Raw genomic sequence first — 17,214 nt, 5'->3', positions numbered from 1 at the left:
CGGACCCCCACCCCCAGGGATCGGGGATCAGAGCCCCCCCAGGGGTCAGGGATCAGAGCCCCCCAGGGATCTGACTCACACCCCCCCCCTCCCCCCCAACCCACCCCTGCAGTCAGGGATTGGAGCCATCCAGGGTCAGGGATTGGACCTACTTGGTCCTGTGGTCTCTTCGCCAACCCAACTGGAAGCCAAAGCTGTCAATCAGGTTGAGTTCTGGACGGGGTACCTGTCAGTGACGTCCGACGCACTGCCCTCCTGCTTCCGGTAAGTCAAAAAGTTAAAATTTCCCCCCAATGTTTCCACTTGTGGAAGAATCCATAAATACAAGATAGTTAGTAATAAATCCAATAGGGAAATAAGGAGAAATGTCCTTACTCAAGAGAGTGGATTAGAATGTGGAACTCGCTACCACAGGAAGTGGTCGAGACAAAAAGCTAGATGCTTTCAAACGGAAACTAAACAAGTACATGAGAGAAAAGGGAATGGAAAGATACGCGGAAAGGCTGAGATGAGGTAGATGGAACGTGAGGAGACTCGTGTGGAGTATAAACACCAGCACAGACTAGTTGGGCCGAATGGGCTGTACATTCTGTGTAATATTTTTGTTTGAATTAGCTGCACCTCAATTACAGGAAACTTTCGTTTAACTGGGGGTTAAATGTCCGGAAAGCTCTATCTACCGGCAAAATTCAGGAGCCGTTTCCTATAAGTTTTTTTTAACTTCTCGTTGCTTTTTTTTTCCCCCAGTCAGGCTCTGCAAGGTCTAGCTGAAGCTGTTGCTTAGCTACAGAGACGCTTTTAAGCTGCGGCCGACTGTTTTGAAGCTGTTGCTAAGCAACAGGGTTTGTTGATTCACACGGAGCTCAAAAGCTCCGTATGTTTTAACATTAGCGCTGGTTTCAACGGCAGTTTTGATGGTATGGCACCAGCTTGGTCCCGTCAGTGCTGGATACCAGAAAGTTTCCTGTATATAATTTTCATATAATTCAAAGCTAACAAAAAGCTAGCCTTCAAAATCAGTAACAATTCTTAGTTTTAAGATGACACTTATTACTTATGTGCACCATATATCATATAAATGAAGTTAGCACAGGAAAATGCATAGTATTACTAACATACTTCCATAAACTGCAGCTTATTATATAAGCCCTCAGCTTTAGTAGTACATACTTACCTTTAACGTAACAGTAATAAGCATAACCGTGAAAACCAGAAAGCCAAATGTCCAGTCTCCAGACATCTAAATGTAAAAAGAAGTGAGTTAAAACACAAACCCAAATCTTCCAAAACCCTCACAAAAAATGCATATTAATGGCTAAGAATATGGAGTAATTGATGACGTATTACCTTTGCTAGAAAGCAAGAAATTTCTCCACTGTAAATTTCAACAATTGCATTAGATAGTCTACATAGATTGCTAGCTAATCTAAGTTACTCATTTGGTTAAGTAAACTAAGATTACTTTTGTGGGCAATCCTTATTAGTAATTATTACTGCACATACGAATTCTCATCAAATTAAAAGACTAATAGCACAATGTGACTGAAGGCCAACCTAGAACATAGGTTCAACCCCAATGCCTGCAGAGAGCAGCATGAGACAGCAGCGTCAGATTATACAGGCAAGCTTGCATTGCACTCTGGACAGGGAAAGCTGAACTCTGCATGTGCACTTCAATATATACACAGAACTTTGCTCACCAGCATCCCAGTGCCAATAAAAGGTTTTATATTACAGAACAAATGGGGCAGTTAGATCTTTTCCAATACGAGAACCTTAAAGAGAAAGTCCACTGAATGTTTTTTAAACTTCAAACATAAAGCTTAAAATAAAAACAGAAAATGGTCGAGGAACAGCACCTCATCTTTCGATTAGGCACTTTACAGCCTTCTGGACTCAACATCGAGTTCAACAATTTCAGACCATAACCTCAGCCCCTATTTTTTTTTCTCTCACATGGCAGCTGTTGATGATTCTGCTATTGCCGTTTACACCTCATCTAGACTCATCTTTTGTTTCTTAACTTGTCCCATTACCATCTCCTTTTGCCTTGCACCATTGTCCCTTTTGTCTTTTAATCTCTCCTGCCTTCCACCCAATCACAGACCTTCCCTTTTGTTCTTTCCTCCCCTCCTCCCTTTCCCTGCCCCTACACTTGCATAAAAATGTTACATCTCTAACTTTTTCCAGTTCTGACGAAGGGCCATCGACCTGAAACGTTAACTCTGTTTCTCTCTACAGATGCTGCCTGACCTGCTGAGTATTTCCAGCATTTTCTGTTTTTATTTCAGATTTCCAGCATCCGCAGTACAGTGTATTTTGCTTTTTTATAAAGCTTAAAATGTTGGCTTTGATCCCAATTAAACGGGAACTAGCGTTTAACCAAAGCAGTGTAAGATAACCTCAAGACTGTTGCATGCTACTTCTGATAAGTGATCAGAGATGTGAATTAACCTGTGCGGAGCACAAATTGACCAAACTCTGTCGTGTGGCTAGTGCATCTGTCAATCCCATCACCGAATGTGTTTGAAAAGCAGACAAGTTCTTATTATTCCCATTAAACCACACAGACAAGAACTTCAAATGTTGCTAGCTTCATACCTTATAAGGCTGATAAGTAGCAAGTAACATTCACGCCACACAAGTGCCAGGCAATGACTATCTCCAACAAGAGAGCGTCTAACCACCACTCCGACATTCAATGGCATTACCATCGCCGAAATCCCCACCATCAACATCCTGGGGATTCACCATTGACCAGAATCTTAACTGGACCAGCCACATAAATACTGTGGCAACAAGAGCAGGTCAGAGGCTGGGTATTCTGCATGAGTGTCTCACCTCCCGACTCCCCAAAGCCTTTCCACCACCTATAAGGTGGAAGTCAGGAGTGTGATGGAATACTCTCCACTTGCCTGGCTGAGTGCATCTCCAACAAAACTCAAGAAGCTCGACACCATCCAGGACAAAGCAGCCCGCTTGATTGACACCCCATCCACTCCCTCCACCACCGGCACACCGTGGCTGCAGTGTGTACCATCAACAAGATGCACTGCAGTAACTCGCCAAGACTACTTCGACAGCACCTCCCAAACCCACGACCTCTACCACCTAGAAGGACAAGGGCAGCAGGCACACGGCAACATCATCATCTGCAAGTTCCCCTCCAAGCTACACACCATCCTGACTTGGAAATATATCGCCGTTCCTGATGCGCTATCAATTACTCATAAAAGACTGAGAGTTAAGAGAGTAACTAAAGGCTTTTATTAACAAAAGAATGAAGGTCTGCCTCGAGTGGTCGACCGGTCCAGAATACAAAGGGCTGGGGAGCAGTCACCTTTATACTAGGACTTGTGGGAGGAGTCAGCCGAGGCATGTCCAGGCATGTACACAGTGGAATACAAACAGTGGTTTACCACAGTTCCTTCATCGTCACTGGGTCAAAATCATGGAATTCCCTTACACCACTGTGGAAGTATCATCACCACAAGTGCTGCAGTGGTTCAAGGAAATGGCTCACCACTTCCTTTAAAGGGCAACTAGGGATAGGTAATAAATGCTGCCTTGCCAACAGCACTTACATCCAGAGAACAAATAACAATAAAAAGCGTCCTCACTCTACATCCATTTTCCAACGGGGGTCACCAGACAGCAATCAGATGCAGGAACGCTGGCTTTTTAAAATCGCTCACTGGTCCTGGGACAGTGAGGCCAAGTGAAGCATCCCATTGTGTTGGCAGAGATCAGTTAATTTAGCACAGATCTTTGATCTTCCTGGTCTATATGGCTCAATACATGCTTTTAAGTATATGTACCTACAAAATATTCAGTGGTGAACTGTGAAATACAGATTTCCATTAGCGAGACAGGTCTTCAACTTGCAGGCGACAAGTCACACAGGAGTTATCAGGACATCTTCATTCAGCAACCAGCACTCTCAGCCATTAAAGAATTACTCATTAAGATTTCACTATTTTTTGTATTTTACGAGTAAGGTAGTTTTTAAACATTTGCACATAATCTTACCAGTGCCAAGTCAGCAATTCTGAGAGTAGCCAGCAGCATTACCATAATTTTACATTAAAAATATTGAGTCCTACATCACGATTTTGAAGTAATAATTTACATACTGAAAATAGCTTTGTACTTGGAAATTATAAAACTCCTTAAAATTATATTTTTGGGAACTTTACTTGTTCAACATTTCACTTAATCTCCCCCACACAATACAGCCCTCCCAAATGCGTCTGGATAGCAACAACTTCCATCTTTGGATTGAGCAACACATTTCCTGGCTAGAGATGGTAATATTCATTTTTAGTGATCATTTCAAAAATAGGCCAGTTTTCATAGTACTCTAGATTTACGTATCTATATATCTATCTATATATATAAAGCGGCTCTTCTGTCTGTCTGTCTGTCTGTCCACCTGGTCTCTATATGTTTGGAAGTTACAGAGCGTACCGACGCACGCGTCGCCTCAAAAGAAAGCTTGCGATTCCGGACCGGTCATAGGCGTATTTACGTTTCAGCCGGACAAAAATCCCGCCCGCGGTATCCCAAAAACGTTCAGCGTTCCGCTCATTAGCATCTCATTAGCGACCGTGTGACGTCGAGGTCTTCCTACAGTCGAGTGTCGAGTGACTCGACGATTGACCAATCCTACGCTTCGGTGACCTGACCGGTCGACCAATCGGTGCGTGCGTGGGCGGGCCTTATCCTTCTGAACCGAGGTGAGTGGCCGCCATCATGATTTTCCACTTTTTTTCCCCCACACTTTCTGTGTGTTAGGGAACTAAGGTAAATATTTCAATTATGTGTTAGGCAATTAATTAACAATTTATTTGAGTTTTATATTGTGTTTAGCAACGCCCCCCCCTCGCGCAGGGGGGACTCGGGGCCTGAAGCTGAAAAAATTTATCTCTCTCTCTTTCTTCCCTCTCTCCTCTTCCCTCTCTGTCTCTCTCTACTTCCCCCTCTCAGGTGTCGCGGACGGAGCGTGGGCGCGCCGCCCGAAATTTCCCGCTCGCTAACGGCCTTGCCGCCCGCACTCACCGCGCATGCGCCGCCCGCACTCACCGCGCATGCGCCGCCCGCACTCACCGCGCATGCGCCGCCCGCACTCACCGCGCATGCGCCGCCCGCACTCACCGCGCATGCGCCGCCCGCACTCACCGCGCATGCGCCGCCCGCCCGCAGCGGCCGTCCATCAGCCGCGCGATACGCGGGGGACCTCAGCAACGGCACCGGACCTCAGGCGCTAGGCAGGGGGAGGGGCCGGAGAGAGGGACAGAGGGGTGGGGGGGGGGCGAGGGGTGGGGGGGGGGGGGAGAGAGGGAGACGGGGGAGGGGGGAGAGGGGAGGGAGGGAGGGAGAGAGGGGAGGGGAGGGAGAGAGGGGAGGGAGGGATAGGACAGGGAGAGGACATGACAGGGAGAGGGGGGACACACAGGGGCAGGGAGACCAAACGCCCCAAAATTGCCCTCGCAACGCGGGGCTCCCCAGCTAGTCTATATATATAAAGCGGCTCTTCTGTCTGTCTGTCTGCCTGGTCTCTATACGTTTGGAAGTTACAGAGCGTACCGACGCGCGCGTCGCCTCAAAAGAAAGCTTGCGATTCCGGACCGGTCATAGGCGTATTTACGTTTCGGCCGGACAAAAATCCCGCCCGCGGTATCCCAAAAACGTTCAGCGTTCCGCTCATTAGCATCTCATTAGCGACCGTGTGACGTCGAGGTCTTCCTACAGTTGAGTGTCGAGTGACTCGACGATTGACCAATCCTACGCTTCGGTGACCTGACCGGTCGACCAATCGGTGCGTGTGTGGGCGGGCCTTATCCTTCTGAACCGAGGTGAGTGGCCGCCATCTTGATTTTCCACGATTTTTTCCCCCACACTTTCTGTGTGTTAGGGAACTAAGGTAAATATTTCAATTATGTGTTAGGCAATTAATTAACAATTTATTTGAGTTTTATATTGTGTTTAGCAACCCCCCCCCCTCCTCCCCCTCACCCTCGCGCAGGGGGTACTCGGGGCCTGAAGCTGAAAAAATTTCTCTCTCTCTCTCTCTCTCTCTCTTTCTTTCTTCCCTCTCTCTCTCTCCTTCTCCTCTTCCCTCTCTCCTCTTCTCCTCTCCCCTCTCAGGTGTCACGGACGGAGCGCGGGCGCGCCGCCCGAAGTTTCCCGCTCGCTAACGGCCTTGCCGGCTCCCGCGGGCCGCCCGCACTCACGCAGCGGCCGTCCATCAGCCGTGCGATACGCGGGGGACCTCCGCAACGGCACCGGACCTCAGGCGCTAGGCAGGGGGAGGAGCCGGAGAGAGGGACAGAGGGGAGTGGGGGAGGGGAGGGAGAGAGGGGAGGGGAGGGAGGGAGAGAGGGGAGGGAGGGAGAGAGGGGAGGGGAGGGAGAGAGGGGAGGGGAGGGAGAGAGGGATAGGACAGGGAGAGGACATGACAGGGAGAGGACATGACAGGGAGAGGGGGGACACACAGGGGCAGGGAGACCAAAAGCCCCAAAATTGCCCTCGCGCCCCAAAATTGCCCTCGCAACGCGGGGCTCGCTAGGCAGGGGGAGGGGCCGGAGAGAGGGACAGAGGGGAGTGGGGGAAGGGGAGTGGGGGAGGGGTGGGGTAGGGGTGGGGGGGAGTGGGGGGAGGGGAGGGAGAGAGGGGAGGGGAGGGAGAGAGGGGAGGGGAGGGAGAGAGGGGAGGGGAGGGGCCGGACCTCAGGCGCTAGGCAGGGGGAGGGGCCGGAGAGAGGGACAGAGGGGAGGGGTGGGGGGGGAGGGGGGAGGGAGAGAGGGGAGGGGAGGGGCCGGACCTCAGGCGCTAGGCAGGGGGAGGGGCCGGAGAGAGGGACAGAGGGGAGGGGTGGGGGGGAGAGAGGGGAGGGGAGGGGCCGGACCTCAGGCGCTAGGCAGGGGGAGGGGCCGGAGAGAGGGACAGAGGGGAGGGGTGGGGGGGGGGGGAGAGGGGGGAGGGGAGGGGCCGGACCTCAGGCGCTAGGCAGGGGGAGGGGCCGGAGAGAGGGACAGAGGGGAGGGGTGGGGGGGGGGAGAGGGGGGAGGGAGAGAGGGGGGGAGGGGAGAGAGGGGAGGGGAGGGAGAGAGGGGAGGGGAGGGAGAGAGGGGAGGGGAGGGGCCGGACCTCAGGCGCTAGGCAGGGGGAGGGGCCGGAGAGAGGGACAGAGGGGAGGGGTGGGGGGGGGGGGGAGAGGGGGGAGGGAGAGAGGGGAGGGGAGGGGCCGGACCTCAGGCGCTAGGCAGGGGGAGGGGCCGGAGAGAGGGACAGAGGGGAGGGGTGGGGGGGGGGGGGGAGAGGGGGGAGGGAGGGAGAGAGGGGAGGGGAGGGGAGGGAGAGAGGGGAGGGGAGGGAGAGAGGGGAGGGGAGGGAGAGAGGGGAGGGGAGGGAGAGAGGGGAGGGGAGGGAGAGAGGGGAGGGGAGGGAGAGAGGGGAGGGGAGGGAGAGAGGGGAGGGGAGGGAGAGAGGGGAGGGAGAGAGGGGAGGGGAGGGAGAGAGGGGAGGGGAGGGATAGGACAGGGAGAGGACATGACAGGGAGAGGGGGGACACAGGGGCAGGGAGACCAAACGCCCCAAAATTGCCCTCGCGCCCCAAAATTGCCCTCGCAACGCGGGGCTCCCCAGCTAGTTATTTATAGATCAGCACAAATAACACAAAAATAAATATTGCTTATTAACCACTCAAATTTACTTACTAGTAAATATTACTATTTGTAAGTCACCATGGCATTTTTGCTATGTTTAACTCTATTTCTGTATCAGTCGCAGATCAAAAAATACATGTTTGTGTGCAAGTGGGTATTGCTTCACATTGCTACAACTTGCTTTGAATGTCAAATTTAGCACCAAGTGGACTTTATCTACCTATGAAAATAATGGATAATCTCAGCAGATTCTATACTTCTGTAGGGGACATGCAGCTGATTTTAGCATGAAGCAAAAACCTTAATCAGTGCACTTTCACAGGTTTCAGAGTATTATATATTTTAGCACAAAACCCATTACGTATGTACATTGCTCATTAAAGCCTCAAGAAAGGCTACATTTTCCATGATGTATGCAAACAGATTGATACTATTTCTTTGGCATTCATTCATTGTTCTAAGAAATAAAAGATCCAGTTTAGAAGTATAAAGAAATGGGAATACTGAATGACTAAAATATGAATATGTTTGTAATTATTAGTAAAAGAAACCATATGAAGTGTGGTTCAAACTGTAATTAATAGTTTAGATTTATCTATATGAAATGAGGATTAATAATGTATAGCTTTTATCTCCTCCTCACCCAACCCATCATAAATGTTATAAGATCCAAAACAGTCAACTCTTACCAGTTGCCTGTTAGTTTTCAAAATCTGAAGTCATGCATGCGATGAAAGAGGGGAAAGGAAAAACAGTAGAAAACCAAAAGTTCAAGCAGAAGTAGTGCACAACATTAAATGATGAAAATTTTTCGTAAGCATTTAGAAAAACTTATCAATTGGAAACACATTGTTTGCAAAACTGTCAGAGTAACAGTTATAACACTTCATTCCATCACACGGAGCACCTTCTAGAAAGAAAAAAAATTATTAGTTAGGGCCTTATCACATCCTCAGGCTGTTCCAAAGTGCTTCATAACTGATAAATTACTCAGAATTCAGTCACTGTTGTTTGGCACACATTCTGCAACTACAGCACCTGTTATTGTTATTTGTAAATGGCATGACATTCCATTTGGACTAGCTAGTTTTACTGCACTTTCAAAACCAGTCATTTAGTTGTTTCCAGTATTATACTGATGCTGAATTGTATTAAGTTAATAAATTTCCAACATAATTCAATTTTATAGGGTGTGACTCGCTGCATCTGGAGGCTGTAAAGGTAGCATGGTTTCAGTTATTTATGCTGCTTAGAATATAAACATAAATTACTGATAGAAATTCAAAAAGATGCTCAGTGTACTGCTTTTCATCATGTTTCAAAGTCAAAAACTTTAATGATGGAAGAATATGCCAAGATTAATTTAAAAATAATCTTAAAGAATTTTAGTTTAAAAAAAAAATATATATATATATTAAGTCCTACCTGACCATTCCCCATCATGGATGTATCATCTCCTCTCAGAAGGCAAGAACCAAAGAAAAATATAAAGGAGTGACAAAATCCGAGCAGGGTCCAATACAGAAATCTTTTGAGGGACAAGACCTCATTTCTGCTAATCTCTCTGTAAAAATACAAAATATTACTCAGAGGTTATCCAAAATGGCAAGAATGATTTTAGTTAATTGTCTGTCTAAATACAACATTTTGCAGAGACTTGAAACTTATGCCTACCTGAAAATTATTCACAGCCTGAATTTAGGACCAATACTGCTACATTTAACTGTGGCCCTAACCAAATAAACATGTAGACCCAGAATTTGCTGGAAAAATGACAAGTTAAAGGCACCACCATTATTAGTGTGTAAAAAATCCAGCAATTTGTGGCGAGGAAGAAATACGCAAGTTGCCACAAATTGCTGGGCGATTTGCCATTAATAAATGTTAAGATTAGCCAATTTGTTGATATTAGCTTATCTCTGGTCTTTCAAATAATCAGGATCGAGTGCAAGCCAACATGGTGGGTATATTGCATTTAATCGGAGTTTAAGATGGAATATAACACACTAGTCATACAGCAAAAACATACGACTGTGACAAGCAGCTGGTACTGGTCCCGATCGGAGAGATGGCTGGCGTGCGCGAACAGCTCTTCGGCTTACAGCCTTTCTCCCTCTCTTCTAGAACCGCCAAGAGTATTAAACTAGGGTCAGTATGGGTCCACCCTCGGAAGAGTGTTAGACCATCACTCTTGGAAGTTCTCCACTTCACCGTCTGCGCTAAGGGCTTTTTAGGTCTTTCTCTTCTCTTTTTTAGGGGTGGGCCTGGGATGGAATATTGACAAGACCATTTAACCTGTAAGGGTTCTTCTTAAACCAAGATGCCCAATGGTATGTCGAGTTCTTTGTCTTAACTTTCAGATGAAAACCCTCCCCTAAGGAGTCTTTATGCTTTTCCCTCATGTCTTTCCTGTTTATACATTCTGAAGGCCCATCCATCTGATTTCCTCCCATCTCTCCTGTCCTTATCCTCCCAAGTTTGGAGTCAGACATGCCATTCTCGGCCTTCAGATGTTCGTAGCTGCTCATTATCAGTTATTTATGCTCAAGCTGTTCATGTAGCTTTAGCTGTGCAAAATTAACTATTTCATTCCATTATCAGAATATTGTACCATGGAATGAATCATTAAATTCCCAAAGATATCCTCTATTCTCATACACTGGTTAGCTTACGCATTTTAAAGCAGTTTTGTTCAAAGTCAAAATCCTAACTTAGCATTATAATATAATATAGTTATTAGCAATAATGGAAGAAACATAGGCATTGGGCCTCAGTTGGCCAAATCAAAAGATACAGTCAACAACTTTCCTAGCACACATACAACAGACAGCTAGCCTAGGAAGCAAGGTCATACATGACTTGTGATGGTGCAGAATGTTCTAACATTTGCAGGGAACCAAAAACATAAGCAAATTTGAAGCATCTATCTAGCTATTCTGAAGAGACACTTTTGTCTTAAGTTCTGATACAATCATCGAAACACTATTATTCGCACCACAATTTCATTCGCATAACCATATACATTTTAGATACCCCCTAATTTCTAACATAAAAAACAGATTGCAGTCAAGCACTTGTGCTGCGAAAACAAATTAAACTCACAGCATTAAATAGCAGTCCTAACTTTCTGCGGTAAGAACCCAGTTAATGGGGTAATTTATGCTTCCAATAGCTTTCCACTTTGAAACATGCTATAACAGGGTCCTTATGGCGTTAAATAGCAGATAAATTATAATTGTTCTGCATACGCTACATAAAGCACATAACCAGGATGCAAGCTAAAGTGATTTATTTAACTGATTAAACTGATTTGTTAAATTGATTTGCTGTGGATTCTGGCTGGGAGTAAAGTCGATGCTAAATTCATTTCAGCTTATCAGGATTTAGGCTCTCCCCTCCCCTCAAAGTATGTGGGCCCACTAATCTGTAAGCAAGAACAATCATCATGCCGATTCCAAAAATAACACGAACTAAAAAACAATTAAAATCTGACCCTTAGGCAGGAGTTTGAGTGTCATGTTCCATAGGCAAAAAAAACTTGGAACTACACATTTTCCTGCAGGTAATTCGGTGAGCCGCAAGCCTACATTTCGTTGTACTGCACTTGTGCACTAACAATGACAATAAAAGTTGATTTGATTTGATTTGATTTGATAAACTTGGTTTGATGATGTCCATGCTGCCATTTCAGAGCTTTGCTAACTATTCAAATCCTTAAATTTCATTGGTTATGGAGACTATTGGTCCAGTCAGGTCCCAGATGCCCCAATGAACTTACAATTCTAGCAAAATTAATTGGAGCTGAATTCACCATTCTGGCTCCCAGATTAAAATAGTCCTTTTCTTCCCCTTCTCAATGCTAAAAATAACTATATATTTACAATCTTATTACATTTGATTGCCACAATTCAAATAAGGAGTCAATGGCTTTCATTCAGCATGTGGATAAAAAACGAAGAATGCAATAATCAAATTCAACCTACTTGTACAATGCTGGCTTGCTCTGCAGTATGCGAGGGTGCACATCTTGTTCAAACAAACTGTACATGAGGATGGGTAAGGAAGTGAAGCTAATGTTGTACAATGTCAGGTAAGCACCGTCATACAGTGTCTGTAAGAAAAATACATTATGCGATATTTTGAAGTTTAAGTATCTCTCTAGCTATTAACTTATTATATCGACATACATTATCTGCACGCCTGCTATCCATCTTCATGATTATCTGAAGGACAAAGACTTGTGTAAAACATATATATTACAGTTGAACCTCCTTAGTCAGCTTTAATGAAGGGTATCCCGGATAGATCCTGGAAATTGGTAGGTAGTCAAGAGTAACCCTGCAGACTAAGGAGGTTCAACTTTATTAAGTGTGAGGAAAGCATAGGCTACAGGACGATTTGTAGAGAGTGTTTTTAATGCATAAAAATCTGGCATTTCAGGATCTCAATAATTCTTTAGAAATGAAGAACTTGCATGTACATAAAATCCCCTTCACGTCCTCGGGACGTTCCAAAGTACTTCACAGTCTATGAATTGATTATTAAATGTAGTCACTTTATAATATAGGCAAACTAGAAAAAAATGGAGGTAATGCAAATATTAAAAATTTAGTGCCAAATTTGTGTATTGGCATAAATTTATTACTTTTATCACAGTACTAAACTGCCAAATCTCTCTCCATTTCACTGCTACCTCTCACCTAAGATGGCTGTCAGATCATATTCATGTGTCAGAAACAGCTCAGTCATACCTCAAGCAGGAAATCTGCCATTTGTACAGCAATTATTGTTACAAATTCAGACAGAATATTGTGAATTTAAATAGACTGTGGCTGAGAGAGTTAGAGTTCTTTTTTCTTAGCGTCAGGAGAAAAATATACAAAAACGGATTAGAGATATCTACATTTCCATGCACACCATCAGGCTTAGCCAGTTCCCTGCACTGATAGAGCTGTCTATACTTACAAGTTAATTGCATCAGAAATTGCTTCATTTTTGAACAATGAATGCATGAACATTTAGAGTTTGCTATGCCTAAAGAACAGGCAAATTTTTCGACCTGTGCGTAACACATCGCCTGACACTGAAATGTTACTCACTCTGGCTGTTTTAAACCAGTTATACATAAACACCTTCATGAGTAGCAGTAAGGATCCATTTTGTCTGGTTCGGCCTTTCATCTTTGACTATACCAGACTTAATAGTCTAACTATAGGAACTAAAACATCAAAGACTCAGATCAAAAGTTATTGAATGAAATTCTACAGGTTCAGCACTTTATTGTTTTGAACCACTTTATATTGTAAGTCAAGTATTGTACTGCTGGTTTCTTGCTGTATGTTTCTGCTTCATTGCACTTATGTTGCTTGTAAATTAATTTGACCATTAGTTTTAGTTTGATGGGGCAAGGATAACTTAATTCAAGATATGGAGAGACTTGCAAATTGGAGTCGGGGAAATCGGGCCTTTCCTCTGTTATCCACACCCATATTTTATTATTACACTACCTGATCTGCTGCCCACATTCTGACTCACACCAAGTCCTGTTCACCCATCACCCCGGTGCTCGCTGACCTACATTTGCTGCCAGTTCAGATTTAAAATTCTCATCCATGTTTTCAAATCCCTCCATAGCCTTGCCTTTCCCATCTCTGTAACCTCCTTCAGCCCTACAAACCTGAGAAATCTGCACTCCTCCAATTCTGGCCTCTTGCGCATCCCCGATATCCTTCGCCTCAGCATTGGCGGCTGTGCCTTCAGCTACCTAGACACCAAGCTCTGGAGTTTCCTTCCTAAACCTCTGTCTCTCTCTTCTTTAAGATGCTCCTTAAAACCTACCTCTGTGACCAAGTACCTGTCCTAATATCTCCTTATGTGGCTCGGTGTCAAATTTTGTCTGATAATGCTCCTGTGAAGCACCTTGGGACGCTTTACTATGTTAAAGGCACTATATCAATGCAAAGTTGTTGTTGCTGTCTGTGTCATGTACTTACTGTAATCCTCAATTATAATCACTATGAAATGTGGCATTGGGAGTTCAAAGAGTAATCTCAAAGTAGACAATAGACATCTAACTGCTAATTTACAGGGAAACAATGAGGTTTGGGATCCCTGCTCAGAAAAGAGCAAAAATAGTATGACATTTATGCTGCTGTAGTGAGCATGAATAGGAATTGGATTTGGCTGCCGTGGGGTGATGGGGGGGGCGGTGCATGTCTTTTTCCATATAGTACTGAAAAAGAAACAAACAGAAGTTTGTAACATGCTTATTATTAAATCTCACATAATGGTGCCCTTACAAACTGCTGCTTTAAAAATTACAGCAATCTTTGGATTAAAGTGAAAATAACTTTGCCTTGGGAATAGTCCTGCTGCCACCCTTTTGACATCATGCATTTACCTTGTCTCCTTTCTCAACTGGCTGGAAGTCTAGAACCCCTCTGCCTGCTCTCCTTCACCCCTCAGCAAAATCAATGCGAATATCTGGATAAGTAATTCCCTGATGTACCAGGGTGAGTAGTGAAGGGAAAGTAATGAGGGGATAAACAATAGTGTGAATGCATACCACTAAAAGTACAACGGCTTCAATCTTAGTCTTTCCATCCCCAGACAAAGACACTTGTCTCACAATAGAAGTTGTACGAACAATCTCTGCTTAAATTTTACCATTAAACTCGATTTACATCTACATCATCACTGTTCCCTAGATAGTCACAAAAAGAATAAGGGTGGTAGTGTAGAAATAACTCTAAAGTATCCTTTGTATGAGTGTTATGGTGCTATCAAATGCAGTAGTAGATTTGTGTGTTTCTATTCATTCATGTATTCAAGACAAACTCATTGAAGGTTTTTTTTTTTTTTTTTATTCACAGGGAAATTGCACCACATCCAGAAGTACAGGTAGCAGGCTGTGTCTGGAAGAACTGTCAATAAAGTTTCCAGATATTTCGATTCTCTATCCAAACTACAATCAATCTCCACATCGTACCAACTGCGTGTGCTCTCATTCAAGTTTTATCCATGAATTAAATAAATGGTGAGTGCATCCCAAGTACCAACCACACATCAGGAGTCTAAACTCTACGAGGCGGTTCAGAGAAGGTTCACTCGGTTGATTCCGGAGATGAGGGGGTTGACGTATGAGGAAAGGTCGAGTAGGTTGGGACTCTACTCATTGGAGTTCAGAAGAATGAGAGGCGATCTTATCGAAACATATAAGATTGTGAGGGGGCTTGATCAGGTGGATGCGGTGAGGATGTTTCCACTGATGGGAGAGACTAGAACTAGGGGGCATAATCTAAGAATAAGGGGCTGCCCTTTCAAAACGGAGATGAGGAGAAACTTCTTCACTCAGAGGGTAGTAAATCTATGGAATTTGCTACCCCAGAGAGCTGCGGAAGCTGCAACATTAAATAAATTTAAAATGGAGATAGACAGTTTCCTAGCAGATAAGGGGATTAGGGGTTAAGGGGAGAGGGTAGGGAAGTGGACGTGAGTCTAGATTCGGATCAGCCATGATCCTATTGAATGGCGGAGCAGGCCCGAGGGGCCGTATGGCCTACTCCTGCTCCTACTTCTTATGTTCTTATACAAGAATTATTTATTCCATAGTCACTTTTTAAAATTGTTTCTGGTCTCTATGTAAAATAACGTAGCTAAATGTGCATTAAAAGGTCATTTATAAATATATATTATTTCTGTATAACAGTCGAATAAAAAGTTAATTTGAAAATGCTGGAAAAAGCCCTAGTATGAAAGAATTAACAAAAATGCAAGTCACCCTGCCACAGAAAATAAATTTTACACCTTCAATAATTCCCTCTCCCTTCAGAAGCTTGTAAATCCACCATTGACAACTGCAAGAGGTAGCAAATATGCAGAAAGAGTTAATAAATTCTTCACTCAAGTTCATTAATTTATATAAGTAATGCTTACCTGTTGCGAAAACAAACAGAAGAACTGATATAAAAACTGAGGTGTGATAAAACAGACGTTCTGAAAAAATTTGAAAACACAGGATTGGTTACATTAGAGTTTTTAAATATAGTATCATGAGCCTTTGAAAAATAATGTACTACATTAGATTAACTATAGGCAATTATGAAATGCCTTCAAAATCCACATATCCTAAACTCTACGATTCTGTGAGGCCCATAAAGAAGTTAACTTTCTGCAGGAGTATTTTACACTCCTCTGTTGATATTGCCCAGTAGTACTATGCCATACTAAACCAAAGTTCCCATATTTGATTCCTGGTCTGTGCTGAGTTTGTTGATAGCAGCCTAATCAGCAGTTGAAGCACTGCCACAATTACCCTCAGTGGCCCTGGGTTAATGAAGGGGGGAAAAATAGCCATGCTTCCCATTCCTGATTGCAATATTATGACTCTTGCTGGAAAAGTGCATAACTGAGCAAGATTGAGCTTGGGTGGGATGCCCTTCACTCTCAAAGAGCCTGATGGCATTCACTGTCTAGGTTCCCATAGAAGTCAGGCGAGGAGGGCAGAAAGGGAAGAAAAATTAGAGGAAAAAGGTTTTGTGAATTAGCAGACTAATGTAAAAACATGAGCAAAAATGCTGGTAAAAATATAGAAAATTCATCAAAACAACATACCTTATAAAAAAAGTACTGTACAAGATGTGATATCCTAATATAATAGAAGTGGCCATGGACAAATAGTAACTTAGTGAGGAATCTGAATCTTGCTATTGCATAGTCACTATTCCTCACTGCTTGCCTTCCTTCTTTGCCCATAATTCCTGTGGAAAGAAAAATGTTAAGACAGCATATAATGGCATTTTCAGTTTATTTTACAATTCAGAAATCTTTAAACTGATTACAATAACTAGTTAATAACATGTATTAATATGTAGAAAAGCAACAAGAACACAACACCTCAAGGCACTTCATAACGAAGTTGGGCCTAGGCAGGGTAGTGTCCTAGGCCCAACTATCTTCAGCTGCTTCATCAATGACCTTCCCTCCATCATAAGGTCAGAAATGGGGATGTTCGCTGATGACTGCACAGTGTTCAGTGCCATTCACAGCTCCTCAGATAATGAAGCAGTCCATTCCCGCATGCAACAAGACCTGGACAACGTTCAGGCTTGGGCTGATAAGTGGCAGGTAACATTCGCGCCACAGAAATGCCAGGCAATGACTATCTCCAACAAGCGAGAGTCTAACCACCACCCCTTGACATTCAATGACATTACCATTGCCGAATTCCCCACCATCAACATCCTGGGGAATCACCATTGACCAGAAACTTAACTGGACCAGCCACATAAATACTGTGGCAACAAGAGCAGGTCAGAGGCTAGGTATTCTGTGGTGAGTGTCTCACCTCCTGACTCCCCAAAGCCTTTCCACCATCTACAAGGCACAAGTCAGGAGTGTGATGGAATACTCTCCACTTGCCTGGAGGAGTGCAGCTCCAACAACTCTCAAGAAGCTCGACACCATACAGGACAAAGCAGCCCGCTTGATTAGCATCCCATCTACCACCTTAAACATTCACTCCTTCCACCACCAGCGTACCGTGGCT

At 44.3% G+C, this 17,214-nt stretch overlaps 1 protein-coding gene across 5 annotated transcripts in view; it reads right to left on the bottom strand.

Annotated features, from left to right (window-relative positions):
- The window catches only part of atp11b (ATPase phospholipid transporting 11B), a 194,878-nt gene that overhangs the window by 55,439 nt on the left and 122,225 nt on the right, over nt 1-17,214 (bottom strand). For 3 of the 5 annotated variants that reach the window (XM_085990139.1, XM_085990137.1, XM_085990142.1), the window contains 6 exons: nt 16,281-16,426; nt 15,603-15,662; nt 11,651-11,778; nt 9,093-9,231; nt 8,357-8,380; nt 1,175-1,240 (listed from right to left, as the gene is read on the bottom strand). In XM_085990139.1, the coding sequence (XP_085846265.1) occupies nt 1,175-1,240; nt 8,357-8,380; nt 9,093-9,231; nt 11,651-11,778; nt 15,603-15,662; nt 16,281-16,426 (563 nt within the window). The other 2 variants (XM_085990138.1, XM_085990141.1) reach the window with 2 other exon arrangements.

Source organism: Somniosus microcephalus, chromosome 6 (assembly GCF_052327205.1).
Source record: "Somniosus microcephalus isolate GS21.2 chromosome 6, FLI_Smic_1.0, whole genome shotgun sequence".
Taxonomy (NCBI): Eukaryota; Metazoa; Chordata; class Chondrichthyes; order Squaliformes; family Somniosidae; genus Somniosus; species Somniosus microcephalus.
Note: the sequence above shows the minus strand (reverse complement) of the source record. Positions and strands in the feature narration are given on the sequence as shown.